The sequence below is a fragment of the Perissodus microlepis genome, chromosome 11, assembly GCF_051167445.1.
Source record: "Perissodus microlepis isolate ML-2025 ecotype Zambia chromosome 11, ASM5116744v1, whole genome shotgun sequence".
Lineage (NCBI taxonomy): Eukaryota > Metazoa > Chordata > Actinopteri > Cichliformes > Cichlidae > Perissodus > Perissodus microlepis.
Window position 1 is genome coordinate 25,146,041 of NC_140471.1, and position 23,229 is coordinate 25,169,269.

Consider the following 23,229-nt stretch of genomic DNA (forward strand, 5'->3'; position numbering starts at 1 on the left):
TGTTTCCACTTCCATCATCCTCCACTGTCCTCCATCCTCCTCACCCCTCACATTAGGTAACCATCCTCCGCAGCGCCACCATCATGCTTGGCCCCACCACAGAAATGGACGTAGCCTTACAGTTTAGGGGGTTTGTCCACCCATTGTGGGGTGGGCCTCCACCTGCACCCCCTCCTACAGAGACAGTCTCCATGTGGGCTCGCATCCAGAGGCTTCACTTTGAGGCTCGAATGGCAACAGGACCCAACTCCAGCCAGATGGTGAGGAGAAGTGCATGTCAGCTGGAATTCCTTTGTCTCTTTCTTTACAGCATAATTCTTTAGAGGATTATTTGTAGTAGATTTGATAATAAATTAAAATAATTTCAATTTCATATGGCCAAACATTGGAACTGTTGGAATGCTTAAGAATTGTCGGCGAAAGCCAATATCCTTGTCCCCAGGGCTCAATATTGTTATGAAACACTATTGTTTTATCCATATTTTCTTCATGTCCATATTTTATGCATTGTGAACCCATTTGCTGATCAGGAGGTGGTGGGTCACTGGGCAGCTCAGCAGGAAAAGGAGCTGAAGCTCCTGACTCGACCAGATGGGAGTCGTCTTTTCTCTAACCTCACTCGGGGAAACCATTACCTTGTTCAGGCGGAGGGCTACCTGAACAACTCTGGCTCAGGACAAACAAGTGAGATGGCCTTGATCTGGAACAGAACGTTGCCTGGAGGAAGTGTGAGTTTAACTTCAACAGCAAAACTAACTTATGCAAAATTCCTTGGTGATTTTTCTTAGATCATGAAACAAAAGCATAGTGTTAATACCCTTTCCTTTACATCTCCTTCTAGGAGATCTCCTTCCTATTCTCGGAGCCGTACCGCTCAGGTTCCTGCTCAGGGTACATGTCCTGTCTGGCCTGCCTGTCAGACCAGTCTTGTGGCTGGTGCCCGTCTTTGTCCCGCTGTCTGCTGCGTGACAGCCCAGACCTCGAACCCTGCCCTGAGGGGCTGAACAGTGAAGGGAAGATGGAAGGTCAGCTCCATCTGCTGTTAGCACCCCAGCACTGCACCATGTGTGAAGAATACAGAGACTGCTCTGCTTGTACTCAGGTACAACACAGATGCACATAAAAACTGACATTATCTGTCATTATTCTGACTTGTATACCATAACTGTATTCTTGACTCATGCTGTGCTAACTTTGATTGTAGGACCCTTATTGTGAGTGGCAGATAAACTCCAGCAAGAAAGGCGACTACCAGTGCAGTCGGCGAGGAAGAGTAGATGGATCCATACGTGATCCAAGGGGGTGTCCTAAAGTGTGCAACCAGTGAGTTGAAAAATAATATTCATTTTAGATATTATTTTAGGTCATACAAACATCTGCAGCTCATCTTTTCTACTCTACTTTCACTTTCTTTTACAGGAGAAAGACGTGTGGTGAATGCCTTTCCAACTCCAGCCAGTGTGCTTGGTGTGAATCTGCTCAAGCCTGCTTCTATTTTGCTGCCTACCTCACAAAGTACCCCTATGGAGAGTGTAGGGATTGGTATGACAGGTAAGATGAGAACATTGTTAAGATATTTTTCATTTTTTCCTTTTGTTTTATTTATAATCATTATAAATACTATAATAATATAGTCATTATGTCTGTAATGCTGTAATGAGTATAATCATTTTCTTTTTTACATTTTAAATGTAAAGCCATGCTTAACATAATCAAATGACTCATGAATACCTAAGAGTAAGTAAGTCAGAAAAATCATCATATTAAATATTTTGTAAGATAAGATAACCCTTATTTGTCCCAGCAGAAAGTGGACAGTGCAAAGTTATATAGCAAAAATTAAAAACCCATAGTCATCAGTATTTAAGCGGTTTCCCTGGTTACGCGCTCTCATCTCTTTATTTGTCCAAAGGTTTCCTTGCCTTTTTCTGGGTGTTAGCAACTGTACAGTTGGACTGAGATTACATAATTGGCTCTGACATTTCAAGACTGTTCTAACTGTATTTTTATCCTGTGAAATGATGAAATGTGTTTGACTGCCTCTAAAAATTCAAGTTTTGTTCTTATGCTCATCCCTAAGACTAATGCTGGTCAGGGCTCCTGCTTGTACCTGTCTTATTTATAATTTACTTCTTACTATGTCTAATGGAAAATAAGTTCATATTGCTTTTTCTGAGCCTTATTATTATGAGTTGTAGTACTATTACTAGTAGTAGTAGTATTTCCCTTGCACGGCCAGGTCAACACAGACTAACAACTCCACTTCAATTTAAATTGCAACTTTCACCTCATAATCAGCTGTGAGTGTAATTTCTGCTAATAGCAGCAAGAACCCTTTCATTTGGTCACTGTATTCATCCATCCATCCATCCATCCATCCATCTTCATCCGCTTTATCCGAGGCCGGGTCGCGGGGGCAGCAGCCTAAGCAAAGAGGCCCAGACCTCCCTCTCCCCAGCCACCTCCTCCAGCTTATCCGGGGGAACACCAAGGCTTTCCCAGGCCAGCCGAGAGATATAATCTCCAGCGTGTCCTGGGTCTGCCCCGGGACCTCCTCCCGGTGGGACATGCCCGGAACACCTCACCCAGGAGGCACCCAGGAGGTATCCTTGTCAGATGCCTGAACCACCTCAGCTGGCTCCTTTCGATGTGGAGCAGCAGCGGCTCTACTCTGAGCCCCTCCCGGATGGCCGAACCTCTCACCCTATCTCTAAGGGAGAGGCCAGCCACCCTTCGGAGGAAGCTCATTTCTGCCGCTTGTATCCACGATCTCGTTCTTTCGGTCCCTACCCACAGCTCATGGCCATAGGGTAGGGACGTAGATCGACCGGTAAATTGAGAGCTTCACTTTTACACTCAGCTCCCTCTTCACCACGACGGACCGGTGCAGCGTCCGCATCACTGCAGCCGCTGCCCCAATCCATCTGTCGATCTCCGGCTCCTTTCTCCCATCACTCGCAAACAAGACCCCGAGATATTTGAACTCCTCCACTTGGGGCAGGAACTCATCCCCGACCCGGAGTGGGCACTCCACCCTTTTCCGGCTGAGAACCATGGCCTCAGATTTGGAGGTGCTGATCCTCATTCCCGCTGCTTCACACTCGGCTGCGAACCATTCCAGTGCGAGCTGGAGGCCCTCACCCGATGAAGTCAACAGAACCACATCATCCGCAAAAAGCAGAGATGAGATTCTGAGGCCACCAAAGTGAAAGCCCTCCGCCATTTAGCTGCACCTATAAATCCTGTCCATAAAAATTATGAACAGAACCGGTGACAAAGGGCAGCCCTGGCAGAGCCCATCACCCACCGGGAACGAGTCCGACTTATTGCCGGCAATGCAAACCAAGCTCTTGCAACGGTTGTATAGGGATCGAATGGCCCATAGCAATGGGCCAGACACCCCATACTCCCGCAACACCTCCCACAGGACACCCAGAGGGACACGGTCGAATGCCTTCTCCAAGTCCACAAAACACATGTAGACTGGTTGGGCAAACTCCCATGCACCCTCAAGTATCCTTGAGAGGATAAAGAGCTGGTCCAGTGTTCCGCGACCAGGACGAAGACCGCATTGTCCCTCCTGTATCCGAGGTTCGACTAGCGGACGAACTCTCCTTTCCAGCACCCTGGCATAGACTTTCCCAGGGAGGCTGAGGAGTGTGATCCCCCTGTAGTTGGAACACACCCTCCAGTCTCCCTTCTTAAAGATGGGGACCACCACCCCGGTCTGCCAGTCCAGGGGTACGGCCCTGATCTCCACGCAACATTGTAGAGGCGTGTCAACCAGGACAGCCCTACAACGTCCAGAGCCTTCAGGAACTCGGGGCGGACCTCATCAACACCAGGGGCTCTGCCACCAAGGAGTTGTTTAACTGCCTCACTGACGTCGCCCCCGGAAATTGGCAGGTCATTCCCCTCATCCCCAGACTCTGCTTCCTCCTTGGAAGACGTGTCAGTGGGATTAAGGAGGTCCTCGAAGTATTCCTTCCACCGCCTGACAATTTTCTCAGTCGACGTCAGCAGCGCTCCGCCAGCACTATACACAGTGCAGGTAGAGCACCGCTTTCCCCTCCTGAGACGCCTGACGGTTTGCCAGAATCTCTTCGAGGCAGTCCGAAAGTCTTTTTCCATGGCCTCTCCGAACTCCTCCCACACCCGAGTTTTTGCTTCAGCCACTGCCCGAGCCGCATTCCGCTTGGCCTGTCGATACCTGTCGGCTGCCTCCGGAGTCCCACAGGCTAACCAAGCCCAATAGGACTCCTTCTTCAGCCTGGTGGCTCCCTTCACCTCTGGTGTCCACCATTTGGTTCGGGGATTACCACCACGGCAGGCACCAACCACCTTGCGGCCGCAGCTCAGTGCAGCAGCTTCAGCAATGGAGACGCTGAACATGGTCCATTCGGACTCAATGTCCCCAGTCTCCCTCGGAATGCTGTTGAAGCTCTGCCGGAGGTGTGCGTTGAAGATCTCGTGGACTGGGGCCTCTGCTAGACGTTCCCAGCACACCCTCACTACGCGTTTAGGTGCACCGGGTCTGTCCAGCATCCTCCCCCGCCACCTGATCCAACTCACCACCAGGTGGTGATCAGTTGACAGCTCAGCCCCTCTCTTTACCCGAGTGTCCAGAACATATGGTCGCAGGTCTGGTGATACGATTACAACGGCCTACGGACTAGAGCGTCCTGGTGCCACATGCACTTATGGACACTCTTATGTTCGAACAAGGTGTTCGTTATGGCCAAACTGTGATTTGCACAGAAGTCCAATAACAAAACACCGCTCGGGTTCAGATCAGGGAGGCCGTTCCTCCCAATCACACCCCTCCAGGTCTCGCTGTCGTTACCCACGTGAGCATTGAAGTCTCCCAGCAGGGCAACAGAGACTCCAGGTGGAGCACCTTTCAGCACCCCGCCGCCTGTCACCAGGGGCAACTCCAGACTGAGACAGAGTCCAGCCCCTCTCCAGGAGACTGGTTCCAGAGCCCAAGCCATGCGTAGAGGTGAGCCCGACTATATCTAGCCGGTACCTCTCAACCTCACGCACTAACTCAGGCTCCTTCCCCACCAGAGAGGTGACATTCCATGTCCCTATTGCCAGTCTTGGCAGCCGGGGATCAGTCCGCCAGGGCCTCCGCTCCTGGCCGCCATCCGGCAGACAATGCACCCGACCCCTATGGCGCCTCCTGCGGGTGTTGGGCCTGCGGGAGGATGGGCCCATGTCTCCTCTTCGGGCTGTGCCCGGCCGGGCCCCATGGACTAAGGCCCAGACGCTCGCCCTCGGGCACCCTCCCCGGGCCTGGCTCCAGGGCGGGGCCCCGGTAACCCTATCCCGGGAAGGGTAAACTGTTCCCTCGATGTTCTCTTCATAAGGGTCTTCTGAATCGCTCTTTGTCTGGTCCCTCACCCACGACCAATTTGCCATGGGAGACCCTACCAGGGGGCAAAAGCCCCCAGACAACATAGCCCCTGGGATCCCTGGGACACACAAACCCCTCCACCACGATAAGGTAGCGATTCACGGAGAGGCTGTATTCAAGTAAACTCAATTTAAAACAAGGATTTTGGATTTGGTATCAAAAGCAGTGGCCAGTATTTGATTAAAAGTGGAAGGTACTGAAGCATCAGCCCTGAAGAGAGAATTTTTTTTCTTAACTTTCCAAATGCTTTCACATGCAGTAATATACTCGCATTAGATGAACAAAAACACAAGAAACAACACATTTAGATTTTGCCAGACAGTTGAATTGACCCTTTAATGGCAATCAATAATAAAAAAATTTTTTTTTTTGCTTGTCAGTGTTCACTCAGTTCCCCAGTGTAAGCAGTGTTCAGCTTTAAACACATGTACAGAGTGCCTGAGGACTTTTCAGTGTGGCTGGTGTGGTGACTACAATAATCCCACAATTGGAAAGTAAGTACAGCAAACCCATAACAACACAAAAAAAGTATACAGATTCCCAGAATTGCATATAAGGCAAATGCAATCTTTATAGTATCAGGTTGCTGATAAGTTAGCAGTCATTGTGATTTCTGTGTATAATTCATATTTTCTGCCCTTCTTTTCAGATGCTTGAGGGGAGACTGGGCAGGAATGGATGATCCATCAGTGTATAACTGTAGTGTGGCTGTGGCTGAAGCTCGGGCTGCAAAGTGAGATATCTCTCATCATGTTTCTTGTACATATATCCTGAACAAACTGATAGCCAGATGTGTGTGTAGTATATCAGTCCAAGTTTACATTTGTCTTTCTTGCTTCTCTAGCCCTGAACCCCAAACTTCAGCCCCACCTCGCCCCCTAGAAATGGAGATGGAGTTGGAGCATTTGAGTGATGAAGAGCAAGATGCAATCTGGGCCTATCCCACATGTCCTGATGTAGAGGAATGCAGGCTGGGCCTCCACAACTGTCACCCCTCTGCCACCTGCATCAACACTCCCACTTCATATGAGTGCCATTGTGAGAGAGGATTCACAGGGGATGGCACACTGCACTGCAACCAAACGTAAGTGCATTAAAATACAGTAATCCACAAATTCCTTCTTTAAATCTCTTAATAAAATCTTTTTATTCGTCTTGCTCATTGAGTTCTTTTTCTAACTTCGCTCGGTGTTTCACTATGGGAATCGCCTCGGCGTGACCAACTACGGAAGCTCCAATGACACCACGTCTGTCTATGACAGACCTGTCGAGCCGTGCTCAGGGCTCCGCCCCCTCATACTAACACGGCCGACCAGCTCCTCCTAACTCATTCTCGCTTTCTTCCCGTGAGAAACTACTTTGAGCTCCCTCAGCGCATCCAGGCTAACTTGATTAGCTGCTTAACAGTTCTCAGGCGTCCCGTGTAGGAGTACGTCGCCGAACGCAGTTTTTCCGGTTCCAGTTTGGATTGTGCTGAGTAAGTCCTTCGAAAGAAGTGTACTTAGAGTTGCACTGTGGAACAGCAACCGCGTCAGGTGAACTGTCCCAGCGGTTCCTGGTTTTAGTTAGCGAGGTAGCCGATGTTGTGTGACTCGGGCTAACGCGTTACGGCGAGCTGTTCGTTCAGTGTCCGGCTAGCATTAACTTGTTAGCAGGCCACGAACCACATTAGCGTCTCACTAGCATTAGCTTGTTGGTCGACCTAGGGTTCGGTTAGCATTAAGTTGCTAACGATATTGGCTAGCGGAGTGCAGCTAACGTGTCACGACGAGCTGACTCCCGCCGCGACTAGATCGGATTTAACACCCGCTGCTAGTCCTAGCTACTTACGGGCTAACGTGTCGAGACGAGCCTGGTGTAGCCTAGTCTCACCCCTTTCCGCTAACCATGTCTATGGCTCCTACTCCCGCCAAAAGGTCGGAGCCGAAGGCTAAAGAGGCTGCATCCCGCCCGTGCCCCGCTTCATGCGGTGCCACCGTCTCGGGCAGGGACCCTCATCCAATGTGCATCGTCTGTATGGGTGCCAAGCATGCTCAGGCTTCACTGGCGGACCCTCAGGGATGCCCACACTGTGCTTTGATGCCAGAGAAAGTCCTGGAAAGGAGGCTGAGAGTAGCAGTAACGAACAGTCAGGACCCCTGCCTGTCGGCTGCTACTGCTACGAGCGATATCCGTCATCCGCGAGCCTCCACAAGCTGGGCGGACATGATGGAAGAAAGAGTCCCCGCTCATGCCCCCATCGTTCGAGGACCTCCTCAATCAAAACGTGGGCGAGCCGGGCAGCGAAGACGCGGAGGGCGATGCCGACTCCGACCTCCTCGACCTGGAGGACATGGATGAGGAACAGGAGGATGACTCTACCTTTCCTCCCCAGCAGTCCAGGCCACCGAGTGGGGCTGAAGTTGCACCCCTGGTGGACAGCAATTTGTACGAGGTCTGCAAACGGGCTGCTGCCAAGCTAGGCATCCCATGGCCAGCCGCCCGGGATGCCGAAGGGGCAGAACGTGACCTGTATGACGGCAAGAGGCTCCCACCAGCCTTTCCGCCATCGAAGCAGCTTCTGCCAGCAGTCCCGGCCTGCATGAAAGAAATGAGTCGCTATTGGTCAAGCCCTTTTAAAAGCAAGCTTCCGACCAAGGGCTGCTCTAAGCTTGAGATCCAGGGGATGGGTGAACTGGGGCTGACCGAACCCCCAGCAGTGGAGCCTTCAGTGGCGTATCACCTTCACCCTAACCGCAGGGCAATCTCAGCTTCTTCTAGCATTTCTTTGCCCAACAAGATAGATCGCCTCACGGCATCTATTTATCAAAGTTACGTACAAATATGCTGCACAGTCAGTATGCTCGCTTAATGCAGTCATACTGCTATCAGCATATCAGGCAGAAATTCTGGAAGACATATGGGCCGTCAGCTTGACTCGGGTTCCCCGAACCCAGCCCTCTGGGATGAAATCTGCGTGGTTAATGATCTCATTCTTCGCTCCTCCAGGGGAGCAGTCCAAGGGTGTGGCCGCGTTATGGGCCTTGCAGTCTCGGGTGAGAGAGCCTTGTGGCTAAACCTGTCAGGCCTAGGTGATGCTCAGAAGGCTGAGGTCATGGATGCAGCCTATGACCCAACCAAGGGTCTCTTTGGCCCAGCCCTGGAGAGAATGAGAGAAACTAGCACCCGCATTCAACCTCTGCTTACCCAGAAAACCTAACTCTCAGCCCCAGAAGGTGCCAAGAGCTGGCTTTGCAGCAACAGCAGCAGCTGTAAGAGGGAGACAGAGTGGGGTCAGAATGCAGAGAGGAGCAGGAGGCCAGCAGGGTGCCCACCAGGCCAAGGTAGAGAACCGAAGACCTTGGGGCAAGCATTCCTTTGCAGCAGTTGCTGCAAAGAACAAGCCGTCACACCCCGGAGAGGGGAAAAAGAAGCGGTCAGCCTAGCACACCTGCAGCATTCTGTGTCACCCCTCTTTTCTTCCCCAAAGAGAAGGAAGGTGTTAGAAGGGGTAACCAAATCACTTCACAGTTCAGGGTCTCTGGAAGTTTCCAGTTCACCAGGAGCACCCTCTCAGTCTCCTCCTCCAGTTCAGGGAGGACAGACTTGTGGACAAATGGCGCAGTGTCACCAAACACTTCTAAGCACTCTGTCTGTGTCACCAAGCACTGCCCAGAGTCATCAGACACTTCACTGTGGTTTGGGGGTAACAAAAGAAATAAAACGTGCATTTCTGCAGCCAGGCAGTTTGCCAAGGGCAGAATGTCCCCCCAGTTTCAAAATAAAAACAAAAGAAAATCACTGCAGTTTGTCTTTGTTCCCAGTGGGGGGAGCTCACGCTCTTCCCGAGGGGGAGAGCCCCAACTCCTTCCGGGAGACAGGGGTGACGTCACGCTACCGCTTCTTCAGAGACCCGCTCGCAGCGCGGCTGGAGCAGTGGCGCGCATGCGCATTTCATCCCTGGGTCTTGTCAACCATCTCCCATGGTTACAGACTACAGTTTGCGGCAAAACCACCGAGATTCGGCGGAGTGTTAGCTTCTGTGGCCAGTCGCGATTCAGCGAATGTGCTGGAGGAGGAAATATCCTCCCTGTTACACAAACAGGCGATCGTAGCGGTCGTAAGCGATTGTAAGCTCAGCAGGGCTTTTACTACCGCTATTTCCTCATCCCGAAAAAGGACGGAATGTCGCTCCGTCCTATTCTGGATCTGCGTGTGTTAAACAAGCATTTGAGAAAGTACACGTTCAGAATGCTCACACACAAGACGCTTTGTCGCTCAATTCACACAGGCGATTGGTTTGTTACAATCGACCTATCAGACGCATATTTTCACATTGCCATTTATCCTCCACACAGGAAATATCTCAGGTTTGCTTATCAGAGTGTAGCGTACGAGTTTCAAACTATCCCATTCGGGCTATCCCTAGCTCCAAGGGTGTTCAGCAAATGTGTGGAGGCAGCGCTGTCTCCGTTAAGGAACAGCGGCATCAGAATATTCTCTTACATAGACGATTATCTAATATGCTCACGATCGCGCGAGCAGGCAATCATAGACTCCGAGGTGGTAGTGAATCACCTCACGGAGCTTGGGTTCACAATCAACCTGGAAAAGAGCCACTTGGAACCCGCACAGTTTACAGAGTATCTGGGGCTCAGAATAGACTCCATCTCTTATCGTATCGCACTTTCAGAGCGGAGGATCGCATCCTTCACTCACTGTCTTTCCCGTTTTCAGCTGGGGAAAGTCGTGCGGTTCCGACTCTGTCTCCGCCTCCTCGGCCTCATGGCCTCGGTGATATCGGTGGTACATTTGGGGCTGCTTATGATGAGAGATTTTCAGCGGTGGGTCGCTTCTCCGCAGCTGTGCCCTCGCTGACATCTCAGTCGTGGTGTAAAAATAACGCAGCCGTGTATCGCGGCTCTCCGGCCTTGGAGGAGCCCGACAGCTCTCGCGGCGGGGGTATCTCTCGGGGTAGTATCATCCAGGGTGACGCTGACCACAGATGCATCCCTGTCAGGTTGGGGTGCAACTATAATGGGCAGAGCAGTGAATGGCGTTTGGTCACAGATACTCGCTCTGAATCACATAAATGTGCTGGAGCTCCGCGCGGTGCTCCTAGCCTTACGGCATTTTCTGCCGTATCTCCGGGGTCAACATGTTTTAGTGAAAACAGACAACTCCACTGTAGTTGCTTATATCAACCGCCAGGGCGGCACCCGTTCCCGGCAGCTACACAGGTTAGCCAGGGAAATAATTATGTGGAGCAGCACTCGGCTCCTCTCCCTTCGGGCAACTCACGTGCCAGGAATTCTGAACAGGGGGGCGGACCTCCTGTCCAGAGGAAATCCACTGTTCGGAGAATGGAGGCTTCACCCACAGGTGGTGGAGCAGATTTGGCAGAGATGCTGCCGTAGATCTCTTCGCCTCGCGAGAAAACACACAGTGCCCTCTGTTTTTCTCCCTGTCAGACGCACATGCGCCACTGGGCGTGGATGCGCTGGCCCATCCATGGCCAAAAACTCTGCTGTATGCTTTCCCTCCCCTCAGCCTGATCTCCCCAACACTGATCAGAGTGAGGGATCAGGGGCTGTCACTGATTTTAATAGCTCCACGGTGGCCATCCAAACACTGGATAGCAGAAATCATCCAGCTTCTGGTGGACGAGCCATGGCCACTCCCCATCCGCAGGGACCTTCTGTCTCAGGCGCGGGGGGAGATATACCATCCCCATCCAGACCAGGTTGCTCTCTGGGCCTGGCCCGTGAAAGGTGGAATTTGAAGGCAGCAGGCATGCCTCCGAAGGTTATTGAAACCATTCAGAATGCCAGAGCCTCCTCCAGTCGTTCCGTTTACAGCAGTAAATGGCGTGTTTTTGAAGAGTGGTGCCATGAAAAGCAGATTATCCCTTTTCAGTGTTCAGTGGTGGAGCTGTTGTGTTTTCTTCAAGACTTGCTGGACAAAAGGAAAGCTTTTTCCACTATAAAGGTCTATTTAGCAGCTATTTCAGCCTGCCACGTGGGGTTCGGTGATAAACCTGCCGGGCAGCACCCCCTTGTATGTCGCTTCATGAGAGGGGCGCGTCGAACGCTCCCAGTTTCTAGACCACTGGTCCCTTTATGGGATCTATCAGTCGTTTTAGACGCCCTCTCCCACCACCCCTTTGAGCCTATTGGGGCGGTCGGGTTGAAGTTTCTCTCTCTTAAAACCACTCTGCTGTTGGCTCTAACCACAGCCAAGCGAGTTAGTGAATTACAGGCTCTGTCTATTCACCCCTCTTGTCTGCAGCTGGCCCCGGGACTCACTAAAGCACTCCTGAGGCCTAACCCAGCCTTTGTCCCTAAAGTGTTGGAAACGTCATACAGGTGCTCTACAGTAGAGCTCCTAGCTTTTCACCCCCCTCCATTCTCTTCAGAGAGGGAGCAGAGGCTGAACACTTTGTGCCCTGTCCGGGCCTTGGGGACTTATGTTGACAGAACAGCTGGATTCAGGAAGTCGGATCAGCTGTTTGTTTCCTGGGCCTCCCCTCACAAGGGCAGGCCCGTATCACGCCAGAGGCTAGCTCATTGGATTGTAGAGGCCTTAGCTCTGGCTTATAGCTGTAAGGGCTTGCAGGCCCCCCCGGGACTCCGAGCACACTCCACTAGGGGTGTGGCCACATCCTGGGCGTTGTTCAGAGGTGTATCAGTCCAGGATATTTGTGCGGCAGCAAGCTGGGCTACGCCGCACACGTTTGTCCGGTTTTATCGGCTGGATGTTGCACAGTCATCCCTGGCTCAGACAGTGCTGGATTCTGGTGCCTCAGGTTCGACCTGAGATCCTGGAGTAGCACTGGAGAGTAGCTTCGGGAGCTGGCGCAATCCGGGAGTGGGCCATATCTCCCATAGTGAAACACCGAGCGAAGTTAGAAAAAGAACGTTGGGTTACTTAACGTAATCCCTGGTTCTTTGATAACAGAGTGAGGTGTTTCACCAACACTTCCCTCCTTGCTTAGGCACGGAAAGAAATCTGCTTGGAATGAGTTAGGAGGAGCTGGTCGGCCGTGTTAGTATGAGGGGGCGGAGCCCTGAGCACGGCTCGACAGGTCTGTCATAGACAGACGTGGTGTCATTGGAGCTTCCGTAGTTGGTCACGCCAAGGCGATTCCCATAGTGAAACACCTCACTCTGTTATCAAAGAACCAGGGATTACGTTAAGTAACCCAACATTATCTTCCTTCGTCCCACAGCTGTTACAATGAGTGTCGTGAGGGCCAGTGTAGCGGCAGCCCACGGTTTGAGTGTGAATGCGCCCTGGGCTGGACATCTGATCCCGCTACTCTGGTTCTGAGTGGCGTAGAATGTGATGTTGACTGTGGCTGCAACTTCCACTCCACATGTATTACTGCTCCAGGGATCTGTGATGAATGCCAAGGTCAGATTTTGATAAATGGATTATAGTGATTTGATTTCAGTCACTATTCATAAAACTGAAACTGTGGGAGGCATTTTGGTGTTTGAGAGATAAAGGCTATCGTGTTGTTTATTGGTTAACATTCACTTGCTTCACTTTCAGACTGGACTATAGGGCCTCACTGTGAGCACTGCCGTCCAGGTAGCTTTGGCTCAGCCCTGGCTGGTGGCAGCGGCTGTGTTCCCTGTGAGTGTAACGGACACGGCGACCCTCTCCAGGGATACTGTCACAACCAGACAGGCCAGTGTTACTGCACCCACAACACTCAGGGACCACACTGTGAGTCCTGTCTGCCTGGTTACTATGGAGATCCCAGGTAAAGATCTTCACTATTTTGCTTAGTAGAAATAATTTCCTTGAATGATTTTCAGTGTATTCTGTGATCGTGACTTGTCTATGCTATCCTGTACCATTTAGGAACAATGGAACATGTTACCGCCAGTGCCAGGGCCGCTCTGTCCTGCTGTCCTCCACTTCCTCCACCACTATTCCCCTGTCCTCTTCTTTGGGGTGGCGGAGTGGCACAGAGGGGAAAGGTGGACTTTCTCATTGCCTGTGGGTCCTCTCTGTGACTGAAAACTTGGCACCCTGTCTGCCCAGACAGTTCTGTCCCCCAGTAGCTCTCACGCTACACCCAGACTCTCATACACATTGTAAAGTGAGTTCAAATAAACACAAATTACTTAACAGCTCACTGTACCTGAAACTGTGTTCATGACATTCAGGATGCTTTATTTTTCAGAGTTCGTATGTCTATGTGTTCGATGGCCTGCCTCGTTTTCTGGGTAACGGAGTCGTACATTCTGATCACAATCTAATTGGAGCATTTTGTGGCACCACGAGGACTCAGCCTATCACAGTGGAGGCCACTTCAGGTTTATCCTTAACTCATTGATTAATAAATACACAGTTTAGACTACAAAACCAGTTTACATATACACAATCACTCAGCATCGTATAATCCTCTCTTCTACCTCCAGGTGTGATCTCAGTCTACTTTGAAGCCAACGTCACTTCAGACAGACCTCAAGGCTTCAATGCATCTTTCTGGGTTCGACGGTGTCAGCAGAGCTCTGATGAGGATGAAGATGGATCTGTATGTCCAGGTGGAGCCCAGTGCCAGGGTGGGCTCTGCCAGTGCCCTCAGGGATATGGGGGACCACACTGTGACCGGCTAGTGTGCCCACAGGATTGTGGAATAGCAGAAGGAAGAGGAACTTGTAATATAGTAAGAGCTGTGAACTTCTTTTTTTAAAGTTTGCTTTTCTTAAATTTCCAAGTGTCTCTTTTTTCAAAAGTAAAACTTAATTAAATATACTGTGACATTTTTTATTTAGTGCCTTTGTAACGCTCATAAAAACATATTTCTAGTTGTGTACTGTATAATTCATTTTTTTTGTTTGGTTGGTTGTTTGTTTGTTTGGTTGGTTTTTGAGGGTTTTTTTTGTTTAGAAGTCAGTTTTAAAAAAAATTATAAAATAAAACACAGAACATTAACCAGCATAACTCTGTGTTAGTCTCTGGGAGTGTGCGTGTGCTCAGAGAGCTGGGTTGGGTCAGACTGCTCTATTCCTCGAGACTTCAACAGCTTGGTGTGGGAAACCTTACTGGACACACAGATGACTGTGGTAAGGACCAAAGAAAAACGAACGAGAACAATACTGAAGTGTGCATGGCTGACACAACGCAGCACACACAAATAAACATTGTGCTCTCCCCCCCCCCCCAACAGAACCAGGCCCACAGGTTCCTCCACAGGATGGGACACTCTCTGGTGTCTGGACCACAGGGCAACCTCTGGATGTATGGAGGGCTTTCTCTGACAGAGGGAATTCTGGGAAATGTCTATAGGTAAGAAAGTGCAACAACAGGCTATAAATGCTTAGATAAAGAGCTTGTAAGGTTGTAGGTTGTCTATTGGAAGGTGACAGATTAGATACCTGGCTACTCTAGTCTTCATGTCAAAGTATCTTTGGGTAAAATACTGAAGCCCAAGTTGCACTTGATGAATCCATCAGAGTGAGTGTGTATGAATGCTAAGTTATATGCACTCAAATGCATGTGTGTTTGAATGGGTGAATGGGTATGGTAGTAGAAATACATTTGGAGTGCTCAGAGTAGAAAAATGCCAATCAGGCAACAAGCCCATCCATTTGTGAAAACTACTGAAAACCTTCTGTCTTATTACTGTGAAAGTGTTATGTGTTTAACTCCTTGAAGGAATTTGTTCATATTTGGGACAAACCTTTGTTCAACTTTGGATCTGAATAAGTTACATTTTGATTTTGGTTTAATGGAATTGGTAACACGGAATGTTGAATTTAATCTATCACAATCAGCTTTATTGGCATAATAATAATATTAATATTGTCAGACTGTAGCATAGGAACAATAAAACTTACATAACCCTGTTGCATATATCTTGGCGTAGGCATCCAGTAACAAGTTGGTTAGGTAATCTCACAGTCACGTAGTGCAGTGTTGCCTCTGTATGTGTGTAATAATTCCTTCTGGTTGGTTTAGATATTCTGTGTTGGAACGTCGTTGGACACAAATGTTGACAAGCTCTGTGGAAGAAGGGTCGATGCCAAACCCTCGCTACCATCACGCCTCTGCAATGCTGAGTCATGAGTCTGGCTCTGGAGCCAATCACAACTTTATGTTGGTAGTAGGCGGGGTCACTCAAGATGGCGTTTCCATGGATACCTGGACTCTCAATCTCAGCAGTTTAGTCTGGAGAGAGCACAAGGTTGGTATCTGACTTGATATGGAAATAAAGAATATGTGAAAAATCTTTTTTTTTTTTTTTTTCTTTCTTTAACTAATGAATTTTCTTCTGCTGACAGAGCACAGTGCTTCCTCCAGTGGCAGGTCACACTTTAACTGTACGGCGAGACTGCTCTGTGCTGTTGATTGGCGGTTACTCTCCTGAAAATGGTTTCAATCACCATTTACTTGAGTTCAACCCTCAGTCTGGAAACTGGACCATTGCCCCCCACACTGGCACACCACCTACAGGTTTTTGAAGCCTTTCATAATGTCATTAACTCACTGATGCACTGCTTATTGTTATAACAATACAGAATCACATTGTGAAAATGTTGTTGGTGTTTTTTTGTAAATTGCACATAAACCTATTTTGCTTGCTTTGTTCTTGAATCAGGTTTGTATGGCCACACGGCAGTCTACCATGAACAGACTGATGCCATCTATGTCTTTGGAGGCTACCGCTTTCACGTGGAAAGTGTAGAGCCATCTGCTGAGCTCTACAGCCTGTATTACCCCAACCTCACCTGGTCTTTGCTGGCCACCTCTCAGGGTATTAAGGTAAGAAGTTGGAAAATCCAAGCAGCTGACATCCATCCATCCACTTCAGAAAGATAACTTCTGGATTCCTGCTGTGTCATCTCTCTCCTGTGTAGCCCCTGTCCCGTTTCTTCCACGCTGCTGCACTGATTAAAGACACTATGGTGATCGTGGGCGGCAGGACAGAAGCAGAAGACTACAGTAACTCTGTCTCTCTGTACCAGATCAACTGTAACACCTGGATACAACCAGGTAACTATACATTTCTAGCTGCAGGTTAATTTGTAAATCATAAAACATCATAGGCTAATCTCTGCTCATGTTTTTTTTTTTAGTGTCAGCTGTTGGAGATCCGGTTAATGGTTCGGTGTCCCTTGCCATGACGAGCTGGGGCGGTCATCTCTTCCTGTCAGGAGGCTTCAATGGCGTCACCCTTGGCAGACTCCTAACCCTGTCTGTGCCCTCTGACCCCTGCGCCCTTCTTCCCACACCAGAGGCTTGCAACACCACCACAGGCAGCTGCATATGGTGTAGAGGGAGCTGTGCTTCTTCTGACACTGCTGAGAGGTAACACGTTGTTTGACAGCAACTCTGAGCTTGAAGTTATGTGCAGCTATGAAATAAAATGCATATGACATTCACTTCTGTTCCTTGTTTTCCATCAGAATGGGATGCTTCACTGGACAGTCTCCCTGTTCTCCAACCCCTCGTGAGCCAGACCAATGTCGCAGACTCAAGACATGCAGTGAATGCCTTGCACGACACCCTAAAACATTTTCCAGTCAATCCCAGGTAACAAGTAATGCCCCTTCTCAAACACAGTTAATCACTCAAAGAGAGACCGTTACTGTGAACTAAAGTCTGTTCTTAATAAATTCCCAGCCTGTTTTACAGTGTAAGTGGTGCACAAATTGTCCAGAGGGGGCTTGTATCAGCAGCTCTCTCAGCTGTACAGCTGTACATGACTGTCGAATCAACCAGAGAGAGATCTTCTTGTCCAGCAACTGCACTGAGACTAGCTGTGAGGCTTCTGACTGCCCCAAGTGTACAGCTTCTGGAAAATGCATGTGGACTCGCCAGTTCAAACGCACAGGTACCGAGGTTCAGATGATGTGTTTGTGTTACAGAAAATTAATTTTATGATTAATAAATATTTTCCAATAAGAAATGTTGACCCCCTTCTCTTTTTCTTTTTCCCCCTCTCCTCCAGGCGAAACGAGGCGCATCTTGAGTGTGAATCCTACTTATGACTGGACATGTTTCAGCTACGCTCTGCTCAACGTCTCACCCATGCAGGTGGAGTCATCCCCTCCTCTGCCGTGCCCTCCGCCATGCCACAGTCTCCATAACTGCAGCCTTTGTCTGAGCTCCAATGGCTCTGATGGGGGCTGGCAGCACTGTGTGTGGAGCATGGCCCTGCAGCGGGTAAGATTTGATGAATTCAAAAAGTGTGAATTCCTGCATGATATAAAATGTCATGTCACAATATCACTCCTATAGCAATGCAATTAAAAAATAACTTAAAAAAGAGCTACTTCAACAACCTGTAACAATGTAATAACGATGTGGTGCTGTCACTACTATTGTACTATGTTGCTGCTACCTCTGGCACCTTGTTTTAGTAGATTGGTAAGGTTAGCATCAGTGATAGTAGCTCATTGGAAGGAAGGATAGAAAATGCAGTTCATTTACTTACACTTATAAATGTTGCTGTGCGCAACCATCATTAAAATGTTCCTATATTTTTTATGTTGCAGTGTTATATAGTGTCATCATTAAAACATAAGTTTTCTGAAAACATTGTGACATAACTTTGAGGCTGTATCACCCACCCCTGATTGGAATGTTGGACTGTAAGTTAATTTATTTTCTTTTTAATTTAACTGAGCAAATCTCTTTCCCCTTCCTGTAGTGCATGAGCCCATCTTTTGTGCCCCTCCGGTGTGAGGCAGGCCAGTGCGGTCGACTGCTTTCTAGGGGAGACTCCTGCTCTCCCCAGTGCTCCCAGCTCACTCAGTGCTCCCAGTGCATTGCTAGGCCTCAGTGTGGTTGGTGTTCTTCTCGCGGGGGCAATGGGGCTGGACGCTGCCTACAGGGAGGACTTGATGGTGAGAACAATGTTAAATTGATGGTTTTGAAGAAGCTGAGCATGAGTGGATTGTTTTGTTATTTATCAGCATACCTCTGTTTCTCTCTCTCTCCCCCCCCCCACAGGTGTGAGTGAGGGTGTTTGCCCTTTGACAAACAGCAGCTGGTCTTTTCTCCATTGTCCAGAGGAGGATGAATGCGCCAACGGTCATCACAACTGTAACAGCACTCAGGACTGCCACGATCTGCCACAAGGATACCACTGCACCTGCAAACAGGGTTACATACTTAGCAGGTAATATAAGAGGATAGTTTGAACTTTATTGTATAGTGACTGAAGAAGTTCACTGAAATCTCCGCTTTTTGCGTCCTTCTGTGCAGTATTTCTGGTCAGTGTGAGCCAGTGTGTGCACAAGGCTGTGTGAATGGGACATGCACATCCCCTGGAGTTTGCCAGTGTCACTTTGGCTTTGTAGGGGATAACTGCTCCTCTCAGTGCAGCTGCAACAAACACAGCAACTGTGCTGGTGTTAACAATCCAGATGTTTGTTTGGAGTGTCACAATAACACCATGGTAAGTGCTTATAATAATCTACATTCACGTGCCTTAAACGTTTTTTTTTCTTCATATTCAGTAATCCACTTTGTTTCCTCTATGCCCCAAATCTAGGGTAAACATTGTGAGAAGTGTAAGCCTCTGTTTGTGGGCTCTGCCAAGGGGGGTGGCACTTGCCATCCATGTCGGGAATTTTGCAAGGGAAACAGCGCTGTGTGTCTATCCCGGGATGAACTTAAGAAGGCACAGGAAACTCCACAATTATATCCTCTTGACCCTAACAGTGTAAGTAACTGAAATCCGTGAGGGTTTGTGTATGTGAATATATAAAAAAAAACAAAAAACAAACACAAACCACTTTAGTTTTAAAGTTCTGTCACTTTTTGTCCTCCTATTAGATTCAGTCCTGGGTGTCTGAGGGTCCAACAGAGGAGAATGCTGTATGTGTAAATTGTCAGAACAACAGCGTAGGGGATCGGTGTGAGAGCTGCCTTAGTGGCTACTTCCTGCTGCAGGGGAAGTGTGAGAAGTGAGTAAAATCTGCTGCTGAGCTGTCACTGGAGTGTTATTATATAAAGTTGTTATATAAAGTTTTAATGTGTGATTTTGATTACTCAGTACCTGGTCTGTCAGTTATAATCAACAGATGTGTCTTTTACTATTAAGAGAAATGCTTATACATGCACAGTTGTAGTGAATGTTAATTTCTCCTATTCATCACAGGTGTCAGTGTAATGGCCATGCAGACACATGCAATGAACACGATGGCACAGGCTGCCCCTGCCAAAACAACACAGAGACCTCCTCCTGCCTCAGCAGCCCCCAGAGTGATCGTAAAGATTGCTACAGACAACAGGTATGTGCATGCTGGAGTTCACAGTTTCCGCTTTTTACAGTTTTGACTTGTTGAAATCCACATTTTTCTTTTTTTTTTTTGTCAGTGAATGAAACATGCTTAAATTCTGTGTTTTACTCTTTCATTTAGTGTGCAAAGTGCAAGGATTCTTTCAATGGCACACCAGTGAATGGGCGTCAGTGCTACCGTCAGTTTAATGTGGACGCAGAGTGCTGCTTTGACCCCACATCGCAGACCAACTGCTTTCATGATCCCACCATTCGCAACCTGCCCAAGGGGCGCACTGTATTCTTTGCTGCCCAGCCAAAGTTCACCAATGTGGACATTCGGGTCACCATTGATGTCACTTTTGGTGAGGTGGAGGTGTACGTGTCCAACTCTCATGACACCTTCATTGTGGACGTAGATCGATACACAGGGATTCACACCATCAAGATCGAGGAGGAATCTGTAGTTCCAGGGAAAACTGCCGGGACAGAAAAGGATTCACCTCCGTCGCCTATAAAGGTGTTTGCCAACACCTCATCCAACTTTGCAGGTTCTGTGCTCTCCCAAAGCCTGCAAGCAAAACCTCCAGGAGCGGAAAGGGAAATTAGAGAGGAACGTGCTGAAGGACTCATCACCTATATCACCGTGTGGAAACCCCAGACGGTGCTGATTGTCCGTGGTGTTCGAGATCGCGTGGTGATCACCTTCCCCCATGAGGTGCACTCCTTGAAATCTAGTCGCTTTTACATCGCTCTGAGAGGTGTGGGAACTGAAGAGAGACAAGGAGAGTCCCAGGGCCTGCTGTTTCTGCGACAGGACCAAGCCCACATTGACCTTTTTGTCTTCTTCTCTGTCTTCTTCTCCTGCTTTTTCCTCTTCCTGTCTGTCTGCGTCCTCCTGTGGAAGGTTAAGCAGTTCCTGGACTTCCGTCGGGAGCAGCGTCGCCACATTCAGGAGATGACAAAGATGGCATCAAGGCCTTTTGCTAAGCTCACTATATACCTTGAGCCGGAGGAGCCTCAGCTCATCTACTTGCCTTCATCTGGTGGAGGGGTAGGGGGCAGCACTGTGTCGCTTGCTCATGCCCGCACAAGCAAGTTAAGTGGAGTGGTGGTTGGCCAGAGGGGCAGAGCAGGACCTGTCTCCTATAAACATGACCCATCCTCCGGACCCACAGCCCATCACCACCATCACCTCACCTTGGGTGGAGGAGGCAACAGCGGCCAGCATTTACCACTGCACTACTTGAACACCCATCATTATGCCAGTACCACAGCTGGCAACCCAGCCTCACATCATCACCACCCATCCACATACAGCGCTTACCAGCACTTTTGCCGTCCTGACCCTTTCCTCTCTCAGCTTATGGGCTTTTCCTATTCCTCCTTCAAGGTGGGGCCCATTACCCTGGAGCCCACAGATGATGGTATGGCTGGAGTGGCTACAGTCCTCTTCCAGCTGCCGGGGGGTGTCTTGGCTCCAAACCGCGCCTGTCTGGGCTCCGCACTGGTTACTTTGCGACAGAACCTGCAGGAATACTGTGGCCACGGCAATGGAGGCGGGCATCCAGGAGCGGGTGCAGGCCGCAAGGGGCTGCTGGGGCATCAGCACCTGACCACTATGGCTATGTAGAGAAACAAGTAACATTTTTATGAGAGATAGAATAAGTCTTTAAAGTGTTTGGTATATAATAAATTAATTTTGAAAGAAACAGCCACAAGGCAATGACAACATCCAAAAGTAAGAGCAACTTGAGCATTTTGAAGAGATGTACATATACTGTATAATGAATTTAAAGTGTCTTTTATTCTATTATGTGTTGCTATACTGTATTTCAGTGCTTCACATGACCAAGCCAGCTGTCTCTAGAATGCACTACAACTGCTATACGTATCAGCAAAATTCGTCACATCGTGTCTGTGATCACTAAAGAGGTATGAGTGCACTCGACAGATTATGCGACTGAAGACTGAAGCTGGACTCGTGTTAAAATTATTCTCATTGACCAACAGAGGTGTAAAACCATGTGCTTGCTTTGAACCAACATGTGCTTTATACCCCCCTCCCCCAAAAAGTGACAATCAGAATTGCCATTGAGAACAAAAGACTTGATTTCGGCATAATGTGCAACATTTTGATTGTCAGCGCAGGAAAAAAAGTCTGAGTTACTTGTGAGATGGTTTTTATATCATAGTCGATATGAATGATTTATTAATTGTAGCTAAGTATATGGCAGGCTTCTAAGCTACACGTTTATGTTAAACAGACTCAGTATGTTTCCGCATATGCATTCACCTGCTTTGTTACGTTATACATCTTTTTGCTCGCCTGCCTTCACTTCTTGCCTTGTCTGTGTGTCAGATGGCTTACACTGAATACTTGTGTTAATGGAAATGTGTTTGGTGCAGCTCCTGGAAGATGTTAAAGTGACATTTAGAATTTTCTTTCATGAGTTGTTTTGAATTGAGAAGTTGTGAAGGATAATGTTTTCAGTATCGTTTTTGCACTCACGACACGACACTAACTTAACAGAACTCGTCCATTAAAATGAAGAAATTGTCCTTTTTATGATTCTTTTTTGTTCACATTAAATGTGTGTCGGTGTTGAGATGGTTCATTAAGCTGCCTTTTTTATGGCAGCTTGCCTTCTTAGGTGATTGTATGCACCAATCAAACTATGGTCTAACTAAAAATAAATAAATACAGTATGAACAGTTACATTTCATTAACAGTGGAAAGTGTTACATTAGAAAGTTCTCCTGGTGAGAGGTTTGTAAAGGTTTTGCAGCATTATTTTAATTGATTTACATGTTCACTGGTTTGTGTTAACGGGAGTATTTTGATTTACTTTTTTGCACTGCACGGAGCCATGGGGCTTTAAAATTCATGTGAAACACAAGAGCGGGGTGTCATCCATGCTCGGATGGCAAACATTGTCGTGGACGAACTCAGAATGGTGCTACTGGCGTTTTGTTTATCTTTTCTTTTTTTTCCATTTTTTTTTTGGGTAGTTCAGCATAGTTCAGCAAAATAAAGCTCATATGAATACTGTCACTATTTATAGCAGCCATGCCCAAATGAGCATTAAAATTGTTGTCTTGTATCTCTGTAATTTTTTTTTAACATGCTTTATTTTTGTACATAACTTTTATTGTGTTTGTATTTTCGTTTTCAAAGAAGGGAACAGTGTTGTACAGAGGATTGTGTGAGGAGTCTGTCTTGAGTCAGCTGAAATAAAGTCTGTGGAACATGATTATGCGCTTTTTTTTTCTGTTACAAGTAAAAATACTTTAATATTTAAAAGCTGTAAAATTCTGGTGTTTGTGGCTCAGACATTAATCTTGTCACGTTGACGACAAGAAACCTAGCAATGGCTTACAACTGAAGTTTTAGTAAAAATAAGCGTGCTGTAATGGTAACGTTTTAATGTTGAGGTAAAAGTCATTTACAGTGATTTTAAATTTTTAAATCTGACAGTTAAGAGTTCAAAACTGCAAATGACTTGCCCAGAAGGTACTGCCTAATACATCGGTGTAACTTTGTGCTGAACATTGGGGGGGTCAAGATCTCTGTCTAAATAAATAAATC

The 23,229-nt window shown here is 48.1% G+C and overlaps 1 protein-coding gene and 1 pseudogene across 1 annotated transcript in view; both read left to right on the plus strand.

Annotated features, from left to right (window-relative positions):
* Positions 1-22,894, plus strand: part of megf8 (multiple EGF-like-domains 8) — a 30,113-nt gene extending 7,219 nt beyond the window's left edge. Inside the window, exons 15-44 of the mRNA XM_084943546.1 lie at positions 57-260; positions 531-728; positions 842-1,102; positions 1,205-1,323; positions 1,420-1,551; positions 5,797-5,910; positions 6,066-6,149; positions 6,261-6,500; positions 12,624-12,808; positions 12,950-13,163; positions 13,265-13,505; positions 13,590-13,722; positions 13,828-14,075; positions 14,365-14,475; positions 14,580-14,698; positions 15,371-15,596; positions 15,694-15,865; positions 16,011-16,174; positions 16,270-16,405; positions 16,489-16,720; positions 16,819-16,945; positions 17,036-17,246; positions 17,364-17,578; positions 18,066-18,261; positions 18,368-18,536; positions 18,623-18,815; positions 18,912-19,082; positions 19,196-19,326; positions 19,521-19,653; positions 19,783-22,894. Of these exons, the coding sequence (XP_084799672.1) occupies positions 57-260; positions 531-728; positions 842-1,102; positions 1,205-1,323; positions 1,420-1,551; positions 5,797-5,910; positions 6,066-6,149; positions 6,261-6,500; positions 12,624-12,808; positions 12,950-13,163; positions 13,265-13,505; positions 13,590-13,722; positions 13,828-14,075; positions 14,365-14,475; positions 14,580-14,698; positions 15,371-15,596; positions 15,694-15,865; positions 16,011-16,174; positions 16,270-16,405; positions 16,489-16,720; positions 16,819-16,945; positions 17,036-17,246; positions 17,364-17,578; positions 18,066-18,261; positions 18,368-18,536; positions 18,623-18,815; positions 18,912-19,082; positions 19,196-19,326; positions 19,521-19,653; positions 19,783-21,273 (6,570 nt within the window). The 3' untranslated portion in view covers positions 21,274-22,894. The remainder of the gene's footprint in view (positions 1-56; positions 261-530; positions 729-841; positions 1,103-1,204; positions 1,324-1,419; positions 1,552-5,796; positions 5,911-6,065; positions 6,150-6,260; positions 6,501-12,623; positions 12,809-12,949; positions 13,164-13,264; positions 13,506-13,589; positions 13,723-13,827; positions 14,076-14,364; positions 14,476-14,579; positions 14,699-15,370; positions 15,597-15,693; positions 15,866-16,010; positions 16,175-16,269; positions 16,406-16,488; positions 16,721-16,818; positions 16,946-17,035; positions 17,247-17,363; positions 17,579-18,065; positions 18,262-18,367; positions 18,537-18,622; positions 18,816-18,911; positions 19,083-19,195; positions 19,327-19,520; positions 19,654-19,782) is intronic.
* LOC146377992 (uncharacterized) lies at positions 6,518-8,277 on the plus strand (annotated as a pseudogene).
* Positions 22,895-23,229: the final 335 nt, after the last annotated feature.